Here is a 23,123-nt window from a genome sequence, read left to right on the forward strand (position 1 = left end):
GAAAATTTCAAAGGAGGTCTAGAGGGATAGCTCAGTGGTAGAATGCTTGCCTAGGATGTGCAAGGCCCTGAGTTTAAATGCCAGTGTCACAATAAACAAACAAACAATCTCCCAGTGGTCCTTTGTTCCTACACTCATGTCCCTATTGTCTTAGTCTCCATTTTCCTATTGCTTTAACAATGCTCTTTACATATGACTTATTTATATTTGTCAGTTGCTGTATTCCAGTCTATTTGCTTTCTGTTACTCTTTAAGTATGTAATTTTTTTATGTCCATCACTTTAATGCTTAGAAAGCCATTGCTATTAAAAGGAAATTTTTGTCAACCCATTAAACTTTAGAGCTTGAGCAAAGAGAAACAAAAGATAGTTTTTAAATTAAATAGGCCAAAGATCAGAGCTCCTGCCTCAGCCTGCCAGGTGATGTGCTTATAGACACGTACCAACTGCTCATAAACTATTTCCACATATGTATTGGAAGTATCTCATGGGCTGGAGATGTGACTCAGTAGGTTATGTATTCAGTTTTGAGTTAAATTTTTGGTCATTGGTCAGAATCTTTTTACTGCTGCCAGTTTTTGTTTTGTCTTTTTGTGATCCCCACATGCAGCTGACCCCCATCTAATGCCATAACCCACAGTTTGAGAAGTGGTAAGTCTATAAAGCACGATCGTTGCAAACTTTTGTTTTTTAAAAAATATTTTAAAAATTGTTTTTAATTAACTCCAGCCAAGTGGAGGTGGTTGCCAACTGGACAGTGTTCATAGGGGAAAAATGGAAGTGAGACAGAAAACAATCGAACTGGCTACGGCTTATTCAGTTAAGTAGCCAGTTGGTTATAGTTTAATTAGCTATGTGGTTGCAGGGCTTCCGGCAAGCAACCACATCAGATATTGGTCTGGTCTGTGGAGCCTAGTTCTGTGCCAGTACTGAGTTCAGATCTATGGCTCCCTGTTCATTTTTCTTTAACCCTTCCCACCAAGAAACTAACGAGAGAGTTGGGGAGATGGCTCTGTGGTAAGCGGTTGGCAGCACAAGAATGAGGACCCGAGTTCGAACCCCAGAGCCCACCCAACAAAGATCAAATTTAACCTAAGAAAGCTAGGCATTGTGATGTGTGCTTATCATCTCCACACTGGGAAGATGCAAACAGGAGACTCCCTGAAGGTTGCTGGCCAGCCAGCTCATCTAGCCGGGGAGCTCCAAGTTCAGTATGAGAGTGTCTTAGAAAAGCCAGGTGGATTGTGCCCAAGGAATGACAAGATTTGTCTTCTGGCCTCTAAACACATGCGTATACATATGCAAATGAACACACATACACAGATATATCTGTGTACAAGAACACACACAAACATACAAGAAGGTTAAAAGCTCAGTGCTGCATAATTTCTCTATACTTTAAAGCCAGATTGGGAGGCTGAAGAGCTGGCTCAGCTGTTAAGAGCACAAACTACTCTTACAGGAGTTCAAGCCCCAGCACCTATACTCTAGGCCCCTCAAGGTCATCTGTAATTCTAGATCCAAGAGCTCCAATACCTCGAGCTTCCAAAGGGATCCTATAATCACATACACATACCCCCACAGAAACACAAACACATACATGCAATGTTAAACATCCTTAGACAATATAACCATATGAAACTATTGTGTTTTGTAGACTCCCGGTTCTCAGATTGTGGGTGTGACACCAGATGGGGTCAATCGTATGTGGGGAACCACAAAAACCCGGCGACAGGAGAAAGATTCTGACCAGACAACATCCAGAAGGTTAATGCAAAATCCAACCCATGATCAGCTCAATGTGTTTCTGGATGCATCGATCCGGGGTGGGACTTCCCTGAAACCTTGGTTCTGCGTGCACCATGCATGCACCATGTGTGCCATCACACCGCAATCACCAACCTCCTGAGAAGCCTGGGTTCTGACCGGAGAGACCGCGTGCTATGGACAGCAGCGTTTGCACTGTGCATGCAAAGCCTTCTGCTCTTCCAGAAACATAACGGCTTCATTACTGCCAAGAAAGATCTGTTGGATTTGCCAATGTCACTCCTCAGCATGCACGTATCTAATTAGTGTACTCTGGGGTTGTGGATTCTAAAGCATTGGATTTTAAAAATTGATCTTCAAGTTGATGACTTAAATTTCATTTTTTTAAAAAAAAATCTGTTGCACTGGATTTTGGCTTGGAATTAAGACAGTCTCCAGCAAACTTCTCTCCTTCTGAACGACATGTTTATGCAAAGCGGTGTTCCTATCACATATCAATTCTGGAAAAAAGTTTGACACTGTGTCTTGCAGTGTCAAATGCTCACATAACATTTAATTCTTGTGTAAAAACAAACAGGCACATTTATCTCATCAATATGCAAATCTGACTTTCCTTTAATAAACGGTAAAGTGATTATGTACAAAAGTTGTTTTAAAACACTTTTTTTCCAAGATTGATTTTTAATTATTTCTATATTTGGCATGTGCACATGTTCACAGGTGCCTGCAGAGGCCTGAAAAGGGATTGTCCCCTGAGCTGGAGAGCCAGGCAGTTATCAGCTCTGCTGGCAATCAGATTCCTCGGCAGGAGCAGTCAATACAAGTTCTTACCACCTCGCTAGCTCTCAAGGCCCGGTGATGCATTTCTTCAGGATGTACATCATAAACAAATGCTTGATTTGTACATCTCTTTCATCCATCTACAGACATGGTGCACATAAAAGTAGTTCAGGTGATGATAGCCTGCCTCTGAGTCCCTGGGACCCACATTGTGGGAGGAGAGAACGCCAGAGGGGCTGTCCTCTTACCTCTACACAGTGTCGTACACACACCTAAATTTTTTCTTTAAAAAAAAAATCACTTAATCCATTAATTGGGGGGAACCCTCTTAGGTGAGAAGGTTAATGGGTAGAAACCCCTTAAGAAGCCTTGATACTTTTGAAATGTGGTAAACAAGGAATAATTCAAATTACCAAGCTAGAAGGAAGCTAAGACCACATTACAGTAGATAAGGCTGGCTACTCCATCCTTGACCATCTTTGAACTTAGAGTCTCTCAGCTCCATCAGCCGGGGGCTGCAGACACCAAGCATTCCGGTTTTCGAATGCTGATGTCCTGGGGTGGAGGTTCAGGATATTTACCTTCTAACAAGTCCCAAGTGATGATGCCACCGCGGCTGCGCTCAGAACACCACGGTGGGAAACCATGCCATTTCAGACAGCTCCCGTTTCCCTAGTTCACACCTAGAAGAATTACTTTGGGCACTCAGGAGCTTGCCGTCGGTCTAACAGGCGTGGTGATGGACATTGCTGCGGAGAGAGACTCGGGCACCATCGGAGGAAAAACGGAAGAGCTGCAGTGTGGATCCAGGACTCCGAGAGAGTGACAAGTTGACGCAATATTAGAGGAGCAACATCCAGCTGGTGCCAGATGTGAGGAGTAAAAGATGTGCTAGGAAAATCTAAGTTAATTCTAAAGAGAAAAAATGAGGCATTTACAGCAGCTCACTCCTGCCATCTCAGCTACTTAGGAGGCCAAGGAAGAAGTACCCCAAGATTGAATACCGTCTGGGTGCAGAGGGAGGTCAAGGTCAGTTGTAGCAATTCAGCGAGACCCGATACAAAGAGTTGGGGGTGTAGCTCAGTGGTGGATGGCTCACCCAGCATGTGTGAGACCCTGGGTTAATCCCTAGCACCCTCCACACACAGACAGAGACAGGGACGGTCAGAGAGACAGTGAGAGGAAGGAGAAGAGAGGAAGAAGGCAGGGAGGGAGGACAGAGGAAGAGAGGGGAAGGAAGGAAAGGATGGAGGTGAGGAGGAAGGAGGGAGGAAAAGAGGAAAAGAGGAAAGAAAAGAGAAGAAGGAAGATCTAAAAGAAATGTTCTGATGCTTTCCAAGCCTGAGGCCCATGCAACAAACACTTCACAGAAGTGAACACCCATATCATTTCACACACCTATTTCCTCTGCATCTTCCTCAGCAGCAGTCTCACACAGGTAACCTCTGGTCTCACACATAAAAAAACCCCACATAGCTATTAATAGACATGACTAGCTGGAGTCTGCTGCTTCTTCACTTTAACTTTTCCTCTCAATTATGGAAGTAACATATGCCCACTGTTGAAATTTTAGAAAACACCTCCATCCTCCTACCACAGAGGATGTCACTGTCAACATCTTAGCCCATCTCCATTCAATTCTTAAAGGCATAGCAGAGTTTTCATGTTCATTAACATGTAGCTTGGTAAATTTTTCTTACATTTCATGAACATGGGGCATCAAGAACCCTTAGCTGCCTATGAGTCAAAAGTTCTGAGCTAAGTTTCCACTTATGTCTACCGTGGCTCTAGAGACAGCGTGTTTAACATCCCAGGCAGAATTAAGGCCAGGACTTGGGAAAAAAATTTTTTTAGGGCTTTAAAAAAAAGATTTAATTTTAATTGTGTGTATCGGGGTATGGGGTATATGTACACATGAGGGCAGTGCCCATGGAGTCCAGAAGAAGGCGTTGAATCCCCTGCAACTGGAGTTACAGACAGTTGTGAGCTCCCAGCCTGGGCCCTAGAAACCGGACTCTGGGTTCTTTATAAGAGCAGTACACTGTCTGAACCATGAAGCCATCTCCCCAGCCCAGTGTGTTTGGATTACCACAAAGACCACAAGTCCAGGACATAAGCAGAAATGGAAAGGTAGGGGAGGGGTAGAGAAGACACAAGACACAGCAGTAATTGAGGCTGGAGCGATAGAAGCCAAATCTTCTTGGGGAGCAGGTGCAGGTACTATACGATTTTCCCAAAGATGTGGAGGGGTGGGTAGCTGAGAGAGGCATCGAGCAGTCCTGTGGTTAGGTATTCAGGCATAGAATAGTCAGTTTGGTAAGCAGGTCTTGGGATTATCTAGGGATTGTGATTTGTGCATGCATAGGAGGGGGTCAGAGGTCATCCTCAACTGTCATTCCTTGGATGCCTTCTACCTTTTTTTCTTCAGACAGAGCTTCCACTGACCCAGAGCTCACCAAGTAGGAAAGGCTGACTGGTCAGTAAGACCCCAGGGATCTTCCTGTCTCTACCGCCCAGGGCCCAGGATGGGATTATTAACCACTATGCCAAGTTCTGTTGGTTTGTTTGTATTTTGGTTTTTTGAGGCAGAGTTTCTCTGTATCTTTGGAGCCTGTCCTGGAACTAGCTCTTGTAGACTAGGCTGGCTTCGAACTCACGGAGATCCACTTGCCTCTGCCTCCCAAGTGCTGGGATTAAAGTTGTGCACCACCACCGCCCGGCTGTTTGTTTGTTTGTTTGTTTTTAACATGGGTTCTAGGAATCAAACCTCATGTTGATATAGCAAACACCCTACTGACTGAGTCATCTCCCCAAGCTCCGACTTGTCCACTTTTATGCTAGGACTTTGTCTTGGATACTGCACAGATCTGTATAACAAGCGCGACATCGTCACCATCTAAGAAGTGAATGTGAACCTTGCCCACTCCACCCCCCTCGCCCCTACCCCCACCCTGCATCGTATGTTGACTGCTCAGTACCCAGTTGGTGGTGTTATTTTGGGAGGATCTGGAAAATAAGGTCCCTGGAGGGTTCTGTTGTTGAGGGTCCATTAACTCTGGCCACTTCCTACCTCATGTAGAGACAGGTATGTATGTAGGTATGTAACAGTAGGCCTTGGTTTTTATGTGGTGCTGGCAACCGAACCAAGGACTGCATGCATGCTAGGCTATTTCTTTACCAGCAAGGCCACGCTTCCAGGCCCCCCGTTCAACAGTTTAAGTCCCACAAACAACTCTCTCCTAACTCAGTGTGGAAGCCCTGTCTCCTTTTCCTAGGAAAGAAAACAGACTGAGGAGGTGGCTATGTGACCACTGGGGTCAACAGTGTCGTTTAATCCACTGAGGTCCTTGTTATTATCCTTCTGACTGTTGTCTACAGACTAGTAGAAAATCCCAGCACAGGTCCAGAGGTCAAGAAGGAGATAACGTAGAAGGCTTCTTGTAACAAAGAAGCTCATATAGACACTGAACAGTAAATGGCTCCCCATCTAAGGAGCATCTCTATGAGACATTTTAGCCTAACAGCTGTGGTCCTGGTGTGTGATACAAAGGATACATTAGTATCCATAGTGGAGTGCTAAGGACCACATCCCTCAGTGGTCTCAAAGCAAACAGCCTTGTTTTGTAGCCATTTCGCTCCTGGAGGGGGGAAACCTCTTAACAGACAGGAAGCAAAGGAAGCTTACAAGGCTCAGATAGTTCCCGAGATTTACAAGATTCACAAAGCCTCGCTCCCCAGGGTTAAATAAGCAGTAACAGTTGCAGGAGAGAGGAACCTCTTTACTCGGCTGAGCTGCCTGCGAGTTCTGAATGGATGCCGCTTGTTTGAGCTGTTACCCACGCTAGAGTGGGTTTTCCACTAACACAGGGGCCTTTGAGCTTCCCATGCCCCTTCCCCACATGACTGAAATAACCCCAGGAAGCTCATGAGGTTGCAAAGTTGACTTTCATCTGTCATTGGTTCCCTATCTGGGATAAGTCGTCATTTGCTGATGTCACCCCGGGAATGTCGAGCACGAGGGCCAACCTACAATCCTGGATCCAAAGCTTTTCAGCCTCTTCCTTTCTTCCTTCCCATCACTGCAGTACATCAAGCCCCAAGGTCAGCTTCAAACACAATTTCACATTTCCTCCCTCATAATATCCCTGCAATAACCTAAAATACCCTGAAATTTGATACACGGAAGGAGAAGACTACAGTAAAGTTTCCAAAGTTCTCAGCTCAGCGTGGTGGGAGGTGCCTATAATTCCAGCACTCCAGGCTGAAGCAACAGAATTAGATACACAGCAGGACCCTGTCTCCAAAAGATAACATATCTCTGGCAGGGGAGATAACTCAGTTGCTAAAGCATTTACTGTGCAAACAGGAGGACCAGAATTCCACTCCCAGGACCTTTACAAATCTCCAGGTATGGTAGCAAGTGCTTGTAGAACCCCAGTACTGAAGCAGCAGAGACTCACTGGCCGGCTAGCCTATGGTGATTGACAAGCCCGTGAGAGACCCTGGATGGGGACGGGCGACTTAGGACAACACCTGAGGTCGCCTTTGGGCTCTATATGTACACAGCCACACACATACACCAAAGTTTTACACGTTATAAGCTACTATCTAAGAGGGTCCTGAACTGGATGCCAGGGACTCTGAGTCTCACACACAGGCACAGAATACCCTCGTTGGATGAGACAGATTATTTAGAACATGACTGGCAGGCTATGTCCTTTAGGAAGGAAGCCGTGGGTAGAGTTATATCCCACCATCACCAATACCAATTCCCTTCCCTAATGCAGTACGTCATAATTTTAGGACTAGTACCAAATCATAAACAGTCATAATTGCTTTTTTTATATATAGAATGACACTTGATTTTATTTTACCCTTGGCAATGTAGGCTACAACTCCAGGAAGGTAAGAGCATCAGAAAACAGATTTAGTTAGGAAGATGAGCTCAGTGCTTAGTCAGACTTCTTGTCCAGGATGTAGAGCAGAGCCTCCCTACCTCTGGGTGCTCTCTAAGGTAGGAGGAATTCAAAGCCTGAGAAAAAGCAAGGCTTGTGGCAGCAATATCAGATCAGGAGTGGAAACTTGGGCTGGGGGATAGCTCAGTCAGTAAATGCTTGCTTAGCAAGCCTGAGGGCCCCAGCACACTTCCCAGCAGTCATGTTACATATTAACAGCTGGACAGGTGTGTACTTGTGATTCTGGTATGGGGGAGGCAGGGACAGGTGGATCCTTGACACTTTCTAGCCAGTTGGCCTAGCCTAATTGATAAGCCCCAGTGAGAGACTGTGTTGTAAAACAAAGTGGCCAGATCCTGGGGAACAATGCCTGAAGCTGACTTCCAGTTTCCACACACATGTGCACACTGGAACACACACACACACGTGCATACTGGAATACAGACACATGTGCACACTGGAAACACATAGACACATACGCACACTGGGAACACATACACACACGTGCACACTGGGAACATATACACACATATACACACTGGAACACACACACATGTGCACACTGGGAACACACACATGTGCACACTGGGAACACATACACACATGTGCACACTGGAACACACACACACTAACACACAAGTTAAGTATTAAAGTCTGCATGCCTTCTGCACTACACTAGCTTCGATCCTTTCTTTGCTTTAAGAGAGGCCAGCGTCACATCAAGACGCTGAAATGGCACTATGGAGAGGTCCTTTGGTGGGGACCTGAGGACAGGTTGTCAGGCAGGGCAACGAGGCATCCAAAAGTACGTCCCTGTGCCTCAGCTAAGCCTTCTAATGACCACCACAGGCACCCCGACAGCAAGCCTCTGAAAGAACCAGAGCCAGAGTACCCAGCTGGGCTACTCGCAAATTCATGACCCACTGGGACTGTGAGACTAACAGATACTCATTGCCATCTTCTGCTTCTCGATGATGATGCCATGTGAGGAGCCACAGCTGAATCCGAGTACCTTTCCTTCTGTGAGAACTAGATACCAGCTAGGACAGAACATGGTGCCAGTCTCTTAGCCTGGTGCCCTTTCTACAGAACTATCCTCTCCTGGAATACTAGGGGCAGAGCCCCGCCTTTCTGCTCCTTTCTTAGACTATCGACCATTGTCACTGACTAGATAGATATGTTCATGCACATGTACCATTTGTGCACACAGGCGCACAACCTTGTCTTAACACCCCCTCCCCCAAGCACAGAGGCTGTGAGCATCTCTCCCTGCAGGGGTGGCTGTGGCGGCTGTTTCACAGTTTCCTCTTGCGGCTTCTCTCAGTGACCAGGCAACAGATAATGACTGCTGGGATCCATTGCTTGTTTGCTAGTTGGGGAAGTAACTGCTGGAGAGGGAAGACATAATCGCAAGCCTCTGCATGCCAGCACCCATTTAAATATTACAAAGTAGGGATGGGGAGATGACTCAGTTAGTAACATGCTTGCCTTACAAGCGGGAGGACCTGAGTTTGATTCCCAGACTCCCCCCACCCACAAAACAAAGCAAACAAAACCAAACCTGTGTATAGTGTCCTGAGTTTATTATCTGAGCAACTGGGGGAGGCTGAAATAGGAGCTTGTTGACTGGTGAGGCTAGCTGAATCAGTGGATTCCAGGCCAGTGAGAGATCCTGCTCCAAACACCAAAAATAGGTGGTTCCTGAAGGACACTTATGTTCACACACACTCACACACATGTAGTCACAAAATCCATAAAAATAAATAATCTTAGATACAATTTCCCCCTTGGTTCACTTTGCTTCACCCCATGTTATCACTCCAGGGGTGGGAGACCTACAGTGTAACAAATCCATAGAAAATCTGCGATCATACTAGCTGGCATGGCAGAACCATGCTAAAGAGAGTCAGTGTCCCATTGGAAAATGTGGCCATGGCCAGGTCCTGGAGATACCATACTGTGAAGAATCTGTGGAGAATTGGGGTCTCCATGTAAGATATGAATCTGCTACCCACAGTTCCTTCCTTCCTCTCTGAGATGGCTCTATTTTGTGATGTTATGGGATCTTGAAAAGACAAGTCATTAGAGTAAGGTCCCTGGGGGATATGATACCCAGCCCCTTCCTGTTTTGCTCTCTGCTTCCTGTCCCTGTAAAGTGAGGGAACATCCCTCCTGGGCCATGTGCTCCCATGTCCTGCCCAAACACGGTCAGTCAAGTGACCATCCGAATCCTCTGAGACAGGGAGCCAAAATGAATCTTTCTTCCTCCAGATTGTGTCTGTCATCTATTATTGGCACAGCCAAAGATATTTGTATACTTCTTGCCTATGTGATGGGTGAGGAGTATCAGAGTAAGAAGAGAGATGAGGAAAAGGTTTGCTAATCCGTCTTAGGAAAATTTAGTCACTGAAAAAAAAAAAACAAAACTCTCTTAAGAAATCAAAGAAATACTGTGTTCGGATGGTGCTTGTATTTTTTTAAAATTTACTCTTTCCTAGTTTTTACTTTAATTTTTCTTTTTGTTTGTTATTATTTTAGTTTGGATTTTGGTTTTGGGAGACAGAGTCTCACACCCTGTAAACTTTGTAGCCCAGACTGGCTTCAAATTCATAGCAACTCTCCTGCTTCAGTCTCCTGAGTACTAAGACTCCGGGTATGTTCCACACTGCCTGGTTTCAATCGTGTTTTTTAGGCACCTAAAAAGAAATTCAGTTTGATTGAACTTGACAACTCATCTGGCTCATGTTTTAAAAGCAAAGATTAATAACTCATTCCCCCAATTCCATAAGCATGAAATAACAGTTACATCTTAGAACAGAGAAGTGATGTAAAAGTGATTTAGTGGCACTCTAATAATTAGGATGTAGGCATCAGTAATCTCCAACAAGAATTCACAAGACAGTAAATTGACAGCATTGGAAGCAGACCCTTAGATAAGGCCATCACGTCATATGAAGAGCATCCGTGCTGATGGGATCCAACACGAGCTACCAGATACGCTGTCAGCAGGGAATCTCTTGGGATTGTCAGGTTTGGGCTAGCAGCTACTCAGGGTAAGCTCTCCTGCACACATGCTCTCTCTCTCTCTCTCTCTCTCTCTCTCTCCTCTCTGCTGCTGTAGAAGGAATGAAGCCACCATGCTGTGATTGCCTGGGAATCGGCAATCCTCCCTTTCCCAGAGGAAGTTTACTGAACACCCTAAGCAACCAGACACTACAGGGATCATATCCAATGTGATGGGCACACAGCAATGAGAGGGACCAACTCCTGCTACTGAGGCAGACACAATCTGACTGCGAGCATATGCTACAGCAAGCACACAGCATCGGACCACCACCTCCACTCTATCTCATGGAACCAAATTCTCCTCAGAACTCCTCTAACGCCTGTTTGCCTAAGGTGTTAGTAACTCTCCCAATGACCCTCTTACCTAAAAGGATAGATAACCTGCCTCAGTGTCTCTCTTGAACCCCTAAACTGAGAACATTTAGGGAGTTAGCCTAAAGAAAGAATTTTCATAGATAACACCAATGTCCCCTTTTCAAAGTCCCCAAGATAAAGCCTCTCATGAGTTGGACATGAAAGAACTTCACTCCCACAAATTCAGACTCTCTCTGCTCCAAGGAAAAGATGTCAGGAGACAGCACACTTCTCTAAGTCCGAACTGAGAATGGCATAGACATCAACTGAGACATCTGATTCAAAGAGCACCCATCACTCCAGACCAAGAGAGTTCACTTCAGTCTGAAGAGACACTCAAGGCTTCATAGTCAAAGTCAGCTCATCCTAAAAGGCATCCTAAAAGTTCACTTCCAGACTGAAGCGTATATGAACATCTCACTTACCTGCCAGAAGATGCTGTCTATCGTATTTCCAAGGAAACCATCACGACCTTCCGACGACACCAGCTTGGGCCCAAGAATTGTCATGAATTCATCAAAGTCCACCTGCCCATCTCCTGGAAGGAGAAAAGAGGTATGAGTGGAAAAGTACCAGAAGTGTGATCAACAGCCCCGATGCGGTAAACACCTCTGCTTTTTCTCCTTGACATGACCTAAATAAAATAAAATAAAATAAAATAAAAACAGCTGGTGATGTAACTGAGAATTGTTTAACAATGGTTACGTTTTTTTCCTAATTCTGGGGATGTTCAAACATCCTAGGCAGGTGCTCTACCACTGAGCCACACCCCAGTTCCTCACTGGGGGATTCTAGGCAGGTGCTCTATCACTGAGCCACACCCCAGCCCCTCACTGGGGGATTCTAGGCAGGTGCTCTACCACTGAGCCACACCCCAGCCCCTCAGTGGGGGATTCTAGGCAGGCACTCACTCCTAAGTCACCATCCCACCCCCTTAGTGGGCAATTCTAGAAAAGCGTTCTATCACTGAACCATAACCCCAACTCCCCACAGAAGGATTTTAGATAGGAACTTGTCCTAGGTAGGTAAAATTGTTGCTGTTCACTTGAATCAAACTTCTTTGGGAAGAGAAAACAATTGAGAAAATGTCCACAGAAGATAGGCCTGTAGCCAAATCCGTGAGGCATTTTCTTGATTAACGGTTGATGTGGGAGAGTATACCCCACTGTGGGTGGTGTTACCCCTAGGAAGGTGGTCCTGGATGGTATAAGCAAGCAAGCCGAGCAAGCATGAGGAGCAAGCCAGTGAGCAACACTCCTCTAGGGTCTCTGCTTCAGTGCCTATCTCCAAGTTCAGGCTTCTGCCCTGACTTCCCTTCATGTCTGATTATAATCCCGACAAGTAAGTTAAAATAAAACCCTTCTTTCCCAAGTTATTTTTGGTCATGGTGTTTTATCACAGCAATAGAAACCCTAAGACAATAGTCTACACTAAACCAAGTCCACCCTCATATTCCAGGTAGGCACTACCCTATCTCTGAACCACACCTCTAGGCCCTCATTGGAGGATTCTAAATAACCACTCAACAGCAGAGCCACACCCCAACGCCATCCCCTCTATCCCTGAGCAGCATCCCTAACCCTCTTTATACTTTTTGTTTAGAGACATGACTTTCAACTTGCAAGCCTTCAGTCTAGGCTCATGAATAACAGGTAGGTCTTCACTACCAAGGCCCGCTTTGTTTTAAAACATCAAAGTATCACAAGAAAGTGGCAAGAAATAGTACCTCTAATAGTATGCATTTCCGTTCCTCTCTTGAAAAACAACCTGTAGGGTTGTTGCTGTTGTTGTTGGTGGTGTTGGTGGTGGTGGTGGTTGTCTCGCGTAACTAGGATTTGGCTCAGACTTAGAATGGAGCTGAGGGTGACACTAATGTCTGCTCATCCCATCCTATTCCCCAAGTGTTGGGACCACACGTGTGTGCCATCATGCTGAGTTTACTCAGCGCTAGGGCTGGACCCGTGGCTTTGTACATGCTCCACAACAAGCTTGGTGGGATAATGCAATCAAGAATCAACACTTGCATTTGGGATTATGGCACCACAATACTGTCTCCATACCTAATCTTCCATAGAACTGGAGATTACTTTCCCCAAAGGTAATTCAATACTGCTTTACAAACTTCAGTGATATTTTGACCTAAAACCAAGAAAAACACCTCAACATAACCTCCAAGCCTGCTTATCTCTTTTGTACTCCTTCCATCCCCACCATTGCATAAATAGTAACGTGTTGCTTTCACTGTTCTATGTACCTGTTGCTATGGCCCCTGGGGATGTCTTTACCCATGGTCTACCTGGCACCTTGTTGTCAGAGGAGGAGCCACATGCTCAGTTGTTGTTTTATTGTGCTTTAGTTACGAATTGTAGGACTCGCACCTGAACTGAATTATGTAGGGAAAGAGACCAAATCAGCTGGATAACTACTTCCTCTGCAATGAAACATTCCCTCCTGGAGGGAGAGTCATTAAGACTAGAAGAAGGCAACAAAACTCACAAGGCACAGAAAGTCCCGAGAACTTACAAGACTCAAAAAAACCCTGTTAATGTTACATAAGCAGTTACTAGGCTGGGGCAGGGAATGTTTCTAACCTGTGAACCAAGTACAGGGAGCTGCAGGGATGAAGCTGTTATGAGTCCTTCCCCTTGTTGGGCAGACTTTTGGTGATGCAACTGCTTTGAGTCCCTCACGCTCCTGTAAGTAATCCCAGTAAACTCACTGGTTCCCAAAAGAAGACTACAGTGGACTCAGTCTTTGGTTTGTCATCTGTGCTCCATTTGGGACAAACATATCTGTTCATGTCTCACCAGGAAAAGTGTCACCCAACAAGGCTTGGGACATCTATGCACATTCATCGCCAGAACAGCCATTTGGTGTGTGCTCGTAGAATGAGTAAGTGATGCCTCTTGTCTTCCCTTTGGTCAGCTAAGTATCACTGGTGCTTCTCCATGCTGGAACTGATGCTAACCAGAGCGTGCTGTCAAGTCAACTTCACAGGCCAACGTGAACCTTCAGGGCATCGAGTGACCCTCAGCAAGTCATCAGCATGGCATTAGGGACCCTTAGAACTGTTTAAACTGGTGACACAGCCTTATCTTAGCTCCAGATAGGGAACACACACATAGCAGTGTGCCAAAATTCAGAGTCGAAGATTAATCTACTCTCTGAATATCTGTGTATCCAAAGAGCACTCATTCAAAACCTATGCCCACAGGCCAAGTGATTGTCATCATTAAGATGTCAATAGCTCAGTACAGATAGTCCAGGAATACAGTTCCTCATAGATGGATCTTCTGGGAGGATCAGAGAGGTGTGGCAAGCCGGCAGGAAAGGGAAGATTAATCCACCAAATGAAGTGGAGCAGTCAATGGACTGCTACGTGGAAATCATTTTTTTCTCTCACTATTTGACAAGACAGAGGGAGCTGGGATTTCACCCTTGCTGGTGTGTTAAGGATGTGCACACAAACAAGGAGTTCGCAGGAGCCATTCAGATTAGCAAGTACTTCTAAACAGAAAACTCCCCTGGTGCTGGCCAAGACACAGAGCGATGCCTTCTGATGCATTCCTGGTATGTTTGTTCCTGGGTATAAACAGGATCTATCAAGACAGGAAGAGAAGAAATAAGAAGGAAGGGGAGGAGGAAGAATGGAAAGTTGAAGAAGGAAGAGAAAGAAGAAACGGGGAAAAGGTTAGGCAGGAAAAGAGGAAGGATAAGAGAAAGGAAAAGGAAGAAAAGACAGGAGAGGAAGAAGGCAGATGGAAAAGGAGGAGGAACTGGGAAGGGAAGAGGAGAAAGAAAGGAGGGAAGCGAGTATAGTATGAAGATTAAGGAGGGGAGAAGAAGATGGAAGAAGAGAAGTAGGAAAAAGCATTAAGAAGCACTGGCTCCAACATTCCCTAAGTATGCACTGTAGACACCGCTCAGAGTCAGCATGACTCACCCATGGTGAGCTCTGACATTCACAAAGTCTTTAAGCTTCAGCTCAAGGGCACGGGTCTCTTTGTGTGCAGACCTCACGAGATCTTAACATGCTGGACAGTCACATCCCTGCTCATGGTCTAGTGGGCACTGTTCTCTCCCGCTTGCAAGGCGAGCAAGGTGGCCAACTTGCCCATGCTTCTCAACCCGGGGAAAATAAAACTGTTTGGAAAATGCACCTTTTGTTTAAGGGAGGAGAGACCACCTACTTCTCCACCTGCAGCAGAGGCTCAGAGGAGCAAAGCACTGTGCATCTTAAGGATCCTCTGGGAGTTCTGGTCCCACTCACTCCAGCACCAGGCAGCACAGGAGTAGATGCTATTTGGGGCCAAAGGCCCCATCCGAGCAAAAGCCGACCAGTAGAAGTGATGCTTCTAGGCTCTACCTTGGCCCAGGAAAAAACAAGCAGCTCATTTACCACTTAGAAATCGTGGTCTGCTCTGAGGAACTAGAGAGATGGCTTAGTAATTAAAGTGCTTGCCTTGCAAACATGGTGTGAGTTTGGGATCCCAGAAAGCATGGCTGCCTAAGCCTGGGAAGGTGAAGACAGGGCTTCCCCAGAGCAAGCTCAGCACAACCTTACACTTCCCAACATACAAGAACATGCACACACACACACACACACCTAAATGGCTGCCTCATGGGCTGGGAAGATGGCTTAGTGGTTAAGAGCACCCACTATTCTTCCAGAAGGCTTGGATTCAGCCTGCAGCAGCCAAAGCAGGTGGCTCACAAACAGCTTTGACTGGAGCTCCAGTGGATCTGACGCCCTCTTCTGGACTCTGAGAGCATCTGTAAGCACGTGCACAAGCACACCCCTGTCACACACACACACACACACACACACACACACACACACACACGCACACACACGAGTGTACACAACTGGAATCCAAAATAAACCTTTGAAATGACTCTTATTCCTATGGGTTTTGCCTGCTCATTGAAAAGGGTAATAAGAAAGAGGAGATAGCTGTGTGGCATTTTCTAGATGCCCAGTATATGAGTATTACATAAATTTATTTCACCTCGAACACTATAAAGAATTTTCCCAATTCATTCCTTACCAGTGGTAAAAATTAGGCAAGAAGGGGTTAAAAGCAAAGAGTGGAAACCGACCTACAGACCCGCAAGGGCTCAATGAACTCTGCAGAAGACCACGCCCCTCTGCATCAGGACCCCAGCCCGCCATCTTGATAAGGTTCATATTGCTTTCCAGAATCTGAGAGTTGTAATGTTTTCTCCTCTTAGCCCCAAGGAAAGGTTTTGATGAGAAATTGGGAAAGGCGACCTTTGGGAATTTTAGTGTAAATGACCACTGTCTAAAAGTCACATGCTCCCCAGATTGCCACTCCACCTGCAGAGAACATCCTTAACCATCCTCACAGATGGTCAGTTCCCAGAGGATCCAGGCACTCACGCCCAAGCCAGTGCACAACTCCAATTTCTTCTACCCCCAAAAGACTGATAAACAAGTCTAACGGGGCAGAGTCACCGCAAACAGCCAGTATCGGGTGTCCTCAAAGGTAAGTGTGCAGTTTCTGGACCAGTCACCTTTTCTGAAGTGCAGACTGTTCCTGAGCAGGTTTGCATGCATGTGTATGGTATATGTGCATGTGTGTGTGTGCATGCATACGTGAGGAGACCAGAGGCCGACCTGGATGTCTGTCATCAGTGTATCTCCATCCTGTTTATCTGAAATAGGGTCTCTCACTGAGCCTGGAGCTCTCCATTTCTGCTAGACTGCCTGGGATCCTCTGGTCTCTGCCTCCCCCGTGTTGGTATTACAGGTATATGCCTCACGCATTGCCTTCCCTGTGTTAGGATTACAGAGATTACAGCCATTGATTTCTGCTTCTTATATTGGTGCTAAGGATTCAAACTCAGATCCTGGTGGCATGCACTTTCCCAACTGAGTCATCTTTCCAGGCTACATGGGGATTACCTATGTATGTATTAGCATATATTATGTAAAATAATAGAGTCACCTTGAGACTTCTCAGAGACACATAAAATGACTGGCCTCCCATCTTCTCCTGCTGGTCCAATTTCTCTTACCAAATAATCTCCCTCTACTTTCATGCCTTAATTTAAAAATCTAGATTCCACACACAGGAGAGCCAGGGATCCAGATTAAAAAATAATAATAATAAGGTATACAAACAGACACAAGACAAACCTAAATCCATCTTATTTTTAATTGCATTCAAGAGGAGCAGAGTACGTACACAAGCATGTCTGGAGGTCAGAGGTCAGCTGGCGGGGGTCAGTTCCCCCCTCCCATCATGTGGGTCCCAGGAGTCAAACTCAGATCATCAGGCTTGGGTGACTCGCACCTTTACCCAATGAGCTAACTCACCAGGCTGGTGGTAGCAAGTTCTTTTACTTAGCAACCGTTTTATACAATGTTGACTAAGAAAGGAAATGCAGAAAGAACGAAGCTCACTCATTCCAAGCTGGTCCTCCCTTCAGTCGCTTCCCCTTCCTTCGTGATCCACTTAGCAAGAGGTATGGGAAGCCAGCCAGCCGAGGACCGTGTCTTCTGGACTCCTACTGCTATGTGAGTCAAAGTAATAAACTTGAACTAGGGCGCGAAGCAGCGGGAGGGGGAGGTAGGACTGCACACTGCTCATTAAAAACAGCCAGCTGAACTTTCCAGGAAGATGGAAAAGAATCATAAACTCACTGGAAAAATTGAAGGAAGGAAAGGAATAGACCGAGAACGTTGGTGAGCATTGACGGGTAATGAGGTGACAGTGGAGAGGGACGTGTAAAACACGTGTCTGAGTATCCATTCCGATCTGTGAAATCCGCCCCTGAGTGACAAATACGTGTGGTCAGCATATTCCTATTCCAGGCTGTGGAAGCTTACAAGCCACTACTTAGGAAGAAGCAAGTGAGGACCATGGCGGATCGGTCAAATCACTGCACTGCTGCCGTAGGCTCCCAAGATGCTGTTCGCAACAGTTTTCTGTAAACCGTCGAAGGGGTAGGAGCCTAGCAAGCTGCAAGGGAAACAAGGTACGAGGGCCAATCTTCATGGTCAACTGAAACTTACTTGAGGGACAAAGTCTTTACTCTGGCTTGTAGTCTAAGGGGAAGTGATCGATGAGTCTTAGGGGGGAAGGCATGGCAGGTAAGACACACCTGATTCTAGCAGCCAGAGCTTAGAGTACAGCTTCCTCACACTGAGGCAGACCAGGAGACAGAGAAAGGCTGGGCCTTGTAGAGGGTTATAACTTTCAAAGCCTAAACCCGGTGATGGCTCTTAAAGGTGCCGCAACGTCCCCAAACAACCAAGTGTTAAAACACATAAGCCAATGGGGGTCGTTTCATATTTAGACCCTAACAAGGGAAGAATGCAGAACTGGATCCCAAAATAATCCAGAATGAGTCGAACCATGGATTCTAGTCCCCTTCTGTGGAGGGCTCAAAGGAGATAGGGGTGGGCAGGAACTATGGTGCAATGCATGTTGGGAGTTCACACTCTCTTTTATAAGTGTGTGGAGTGGGGGACAATGTATGTTCCTGTGGGGAGGTACACATGTGTGTGCAAATGCACATTCACAAATATATGTGAGTGTGAAGGGCAAAAGTTGACACTGGGTGTCTTTGTTGATTGGTCCCTACCTTATAAACTGAGGCAAGGGTTCTCAATAAAGCATGCTGATTTCTCTAGTCAAGCTAGCTTCGGGCATCCCCTGCCTCTGCCTACCAAGTTTTGGGATTATACGCAGGTCACTGTGCCTGTCCAACATTTATGTGGGTGCTGGGAACAAACTGCGGTCTTCCTGTGTATGTGACAAGTGCATTACATGCTGAGCCCTCTCCCTAGCCCCTCTGTTTTATATATTGCTTATCAATATATAAATCTTATCACTTAATCATAACTCTTCTATGTTATCATCAGATTTAAAGAACTGGAAGATGGGAGCAAAGTCCCGTTGAGAGTTGTGTGTGTATGTGTGTGTGTGTATGTGTGTGTGAGTGTGTGTATGGGATGTAGGTGTGTAGGTGTGTGTGAGTGTGTGTAGGGGGTTTAGGTGTGTGCGTATGTATGTGTGTGAGAGTGAGTGCGTGGAAGGAAAGAGGTGTGTGTGTGTATGTGTGTGTGAGTGTGTGTAGGGAGTGTAGGTGTGTGTATGTATGTGTGTGAGAATGAGTGTGTGGGTGGAAAGAGGTGTGTGTGTGTGTGTGTGTGTGTGTGTGTGTGTTGGAGACAAGGTCTCAATATGTAGTTCGGACATCCTCTAACTCACAATCCCCTTGCCTTGGCCTCCTGAGGGCTGGGATTACAAACATGTGTACATCCTAGCCAGCATTCTTTTACTGACTACTTACTAGTTACCCCAAGCAGCTACGCATGCTACAACCCAACAGCTGAATCATTCTAAGACCAACAACAGAAGAAAAAATGGTCCATGATAACACACTCATCAATGGCCGGTCTATGGTACACCTGTCTCCAGGTAAGCAATTGAAAACAGAAATAACACAGAGACCAGTGCCAAAGAGAGGAGAGGCAAAATGAATACCCGAATACAATAAAAATTAGCTCCCCAATTACTTACTCCCAAAGGAGAATGCTTAAGAAACATTTGGATGCTGGGGATGGAGCTTAGTTGGTAGAGTGTTAGCCTAATATGTACAAAGCCCTTGGCTGCACCCCCAAAATTACGGAAACTGAGAATAGTACTAAGGTCTATCATTCTGGCGCTCTGCGAAAGGATATCACGTAGAACCCCGCTTCTGCTCAGCTCACACTACCTGTGGCAGCCCTCCCTCCTTTCATAGACGCCGCACACACTCTGTGACTCTCCAGCTCAGAGACGTCTTAGGAAGGGAGTTTACACCAAAGCTGGTATTGGTGGCCATACATTCAGCTCCCAAGGCCCTTCCTTTCCTCCTACCTGGGAATCAAAGAGCCTGGCTGTGGGCTTTTGCTCTAAAACCATCCCCATCCTCAGAGTGCAAAAGCACATCTACCATATGAACTTTGATTCCTCCCTTAAGACATCCCATCATGCTTTCTGATTCTGAGGCTGGGGCCTGAACTCTTCTTGGTGCTCCCACCATGCTCCCTGCCTGCGTATCAACTGCATTAATAGCTTTTCTAAAAATACTTTATTCCCCACTAATCCATCTCAGGGTCCCTCTTGAACCCATGCCCCCATCCGAAACCTAACACCCTGGGAGACAGAAGCAGGAGGATCAAGAGTTCAAGGTTCTCGTAGGCTACACAGTGACTTTGAGGCTAGCCTGGGCTACTTGAGATTATTCTATCAGAAAGAAGGGAAGGGGGAGAAAATGAAGAAAAGAGAAAAGAAGAAAGGGGAAAGAGTGAATGAGGAAAGAAGGAGGGAAGGGGAAGAAAATGAAATGAAGCACTTCTAAAGAACAAAGGAGAAGAGTTTAGGGTCAGACTGGAAGAATACAGCCCTCTGTGAATGAGAGTATGTCTAGACACAGAAGGCTGTAGCTAGTGGGAAAGAGAGAAACAGAGTGGAGGAAAACAGGGCCTGGCTTCCACAAGGGACAAGGCAAGGGCACCATCAATGCACTGGCATTGATATCCATTGTCAGAGAACTGCAACTTCTAATTTAAATAAAGAAATACACAAACCCATTACAAACCAGCCATTGTGCCAGACCCTGGGGACACTGCAGGGGACAGGGAAGGCATAGCTGTCATCCTTTAGAAATTAAGTTGGGAGGAGAGACAACCAAGGATTCAAAAATCAATATTCAGGTATCTGTTATAAGAAGGGAAATGGCACAGATGCAAACAGACTGTCTCAGACAGTGGGTCTCTAAGGTGTAACTCCCCCCCCCCCCCCGCCGTGGGATCCTCCAAACCTTCTTTCTGAGCACGGACCATGGCTGAGATGTGAAGTACTTCTCCTAAAGGCATGTAGACCTGATTCCCACACTCATGTGAAAATCCAGGATTATGGCACTGGGAAAATGGAGACAGACAGGAGGATCCCTGGGGTGCATTGGGCAGCCAGTCTATGTGGCTTGGAAAGTTCCATGGCAGAGAGACAGTGCCTTTCAGTTTTTTCTTTCTAACTGAATTGTGCTTGTGAAAGGACAGCTAAGATTCTCTCCTTGCACGTGTGCACACATAACCACGCCACTACATGAAACCCACAATTCCCCTGTTTCAACCTCCCTAGTGCAGGAGGACAGGTGAGCATCACCACACCCAGCCTCGCCGTGAAGCTCCAGGTCATTTGGAAGAATAAGCAGGCGGAAAAGACTTTAAAAATAATTAAGGATGGGAATCTATATCTGATGTTAACACGTATTATAGAATTAACATAATGGGAAATGTTCTCAGGTAAGAATGGGTAGGAGATAACAGTAGGTGGTTCGGAAATAAGCCACAGTAAATACAGATAATGCAACAAATCACCAAGTGGGGGGAAAGGCTTCTTTCACAAATGGTACTGGGAAGATAAGGATTTGGGGAGGAAAAAGGGTTTTGCTCTTCACTGGATTTTATTATAAAATATTCAAAATATAAGCCACTCAGCATTATGAGGAAAGGAGATCATAAGTTCAAGGGCAATCTATTAATTTTGTAAGACACCATATCAAGATGAAAAAGTAAAGAGAAGGCTAGAAATAGAGCTCACCACTAGTGCCCTTGCCTAGAATCCCCCATTGTGCTCAGTGATAGAGCCCCTGCCTAGAATCCCCCAGTGAGGGGCTGGGGTGTGGCTCAGTGGTAGAGCACCTGCCTAGAATCCCCCAGTGAGGGGCTGGAGTGTGGCTCAGTGGTAGAGCACCTGCCTAGAATCCCCCAGTGAGGGGCTGGAGTGTGGCTCAGTGGTAGAGCCCCTGCCTAGAATACCCCAGTGAGGGGCTGGGGTGTGGCTCAGAGGTAGAGCCCCTGCCTAGAATACCCCAGTGAGGGGCTGGGGTGTGGCTCAGTGGTAGAGCACCTGCCTAGCAAACACAAAGTCTTAATGCCGCTAGAAAAAAAACACATAAGAATAAACCTTCATAATGTACTGTGTATGTTAAATAATGATGAACTAAATTAAACATTTAGCAATAAGCTAGTACAATGCTATGCAGAGAACCTGGCAGTGGGTTAGGGTGTTTCAATGCCAGGACTTCATTAGAAGATTAATATAAAGGATGAGATCAGACAATTCACAAAGGAAAAAACATAAACACGAAACATAGGGAAAACATCCAAGCTCAATAATATGAAAATCAATGCAAATAAAAGCAATAACAAGAGCATTCCCCCACACACCCAGGAAGCTAAGGTTTTATTAAGAGAGGAAGGAGCCGTTGGCTGAGCCTTCTCACACTTCTGGGAACAGGCATTGGCAGGGTCTTCGTGATGACCGTTCTGTTTGTGGCAAAAGTCCTGCTCTAATGTTATTTTCCTTTGATTTGGCAATTCTTTTTCTGGAATTCGTCCTAAGGAATGTGATTTGGAAATTGGAAAGGTTTCTACCCTGTGCTGTTCATCACAGCACTGTTTATAATAGTGGAGGATTTAGGAGAGAATAAAGAACAAAAATAAGAAATAGAAGTTCAACCCAATACCAGAGACGAACATCAGTGGATCAGCTTGCATTTTCCTATAGGCCCACACATTTAAAAATTAAAATAACATGTTCCTACCCATTTACTTCACATTGCTCTTTTTCATTACTTGTTTGGGGGTGGGTATCTGAGTGTTGAACACTGGTCCTAAGGGCCTCAAGCATGCTAGATTGATGCTCTATTGTTGAGCTACCTTTGCAGCTTTACTGGGGGGATTCTAGGCAGGTGCTCTACCACTGAGTCACACCCCAGCCCCTCACTGGGGATTCGAGGCAGGGGCTCTAACACTGAGCCTCACCCCAGCCCCTCACTGGGGGATTCTAGGAAGGTGTTCTACCACTGAGCCACACCCCAACCCCTCACTGGGGGATTCTAGGCAGGTGCTCTACCACTGAGCCACACCCCAGACCCTCACTGAGGGATTCTAGGCAGACACCATTACTGAGACATGCCCCAGCCCCTCAGTGGAGGATTCAAAGAGCAAGTAGCACACCACTGAGTGATATCCCCTAGTCCCTCACTGCAGGACTCTGGACAACTTCTCTACCCCTGAGTCACACACCTAGGCCTCTTTTCACATTTTAATTTGAAAATTAAATTAGTAATTTAATTTAGTAAATTACTAAATCTAGTAAATTGAAAATTAACTAGAGGC

At 45.9% G+C, this 23,123-nt stretch overlaps 1 protein-coding gene across 13 annotated transcripts in view; it reads right to left on the reverse strand.

Moving 5' to 3' along the window:
• Positions 1-23,123, reverse strand: part of Caln1 (calneuron 1) — a 474,585-nt gene that overhangs the window by 165,681 nt on the left and 285,781 nt on the right. For all 13 annotated transcript variants that reach the window (XM_085681960.2, XM_085681948.2, XM_085681927.2 and 10 more), the window contains one exon: positions 11,347-11,459. In XM_085681960.2, coding sequence (XP_085538086.1) covers positions 11,347-11,459 — 113 coding nt within the window. The remainder of the gene's footprint in view (positions 1-11,346; positions 11,460-23,123) is intronic.

The sequence above is a fragment of the Myodes glareolus genome, chromosome 2, assembly GCF_982192425.1.
Source record: "Myodes glareolus chromosome 2, mMyoGla1.1, whole genome shotgun sequence".
NCBI classification, from domain to species: Eukaryota; Metazoa; Chordata; class Mammalia; order Rodentia; family Cricetidae; genus Myodes; species Myodes glareolus.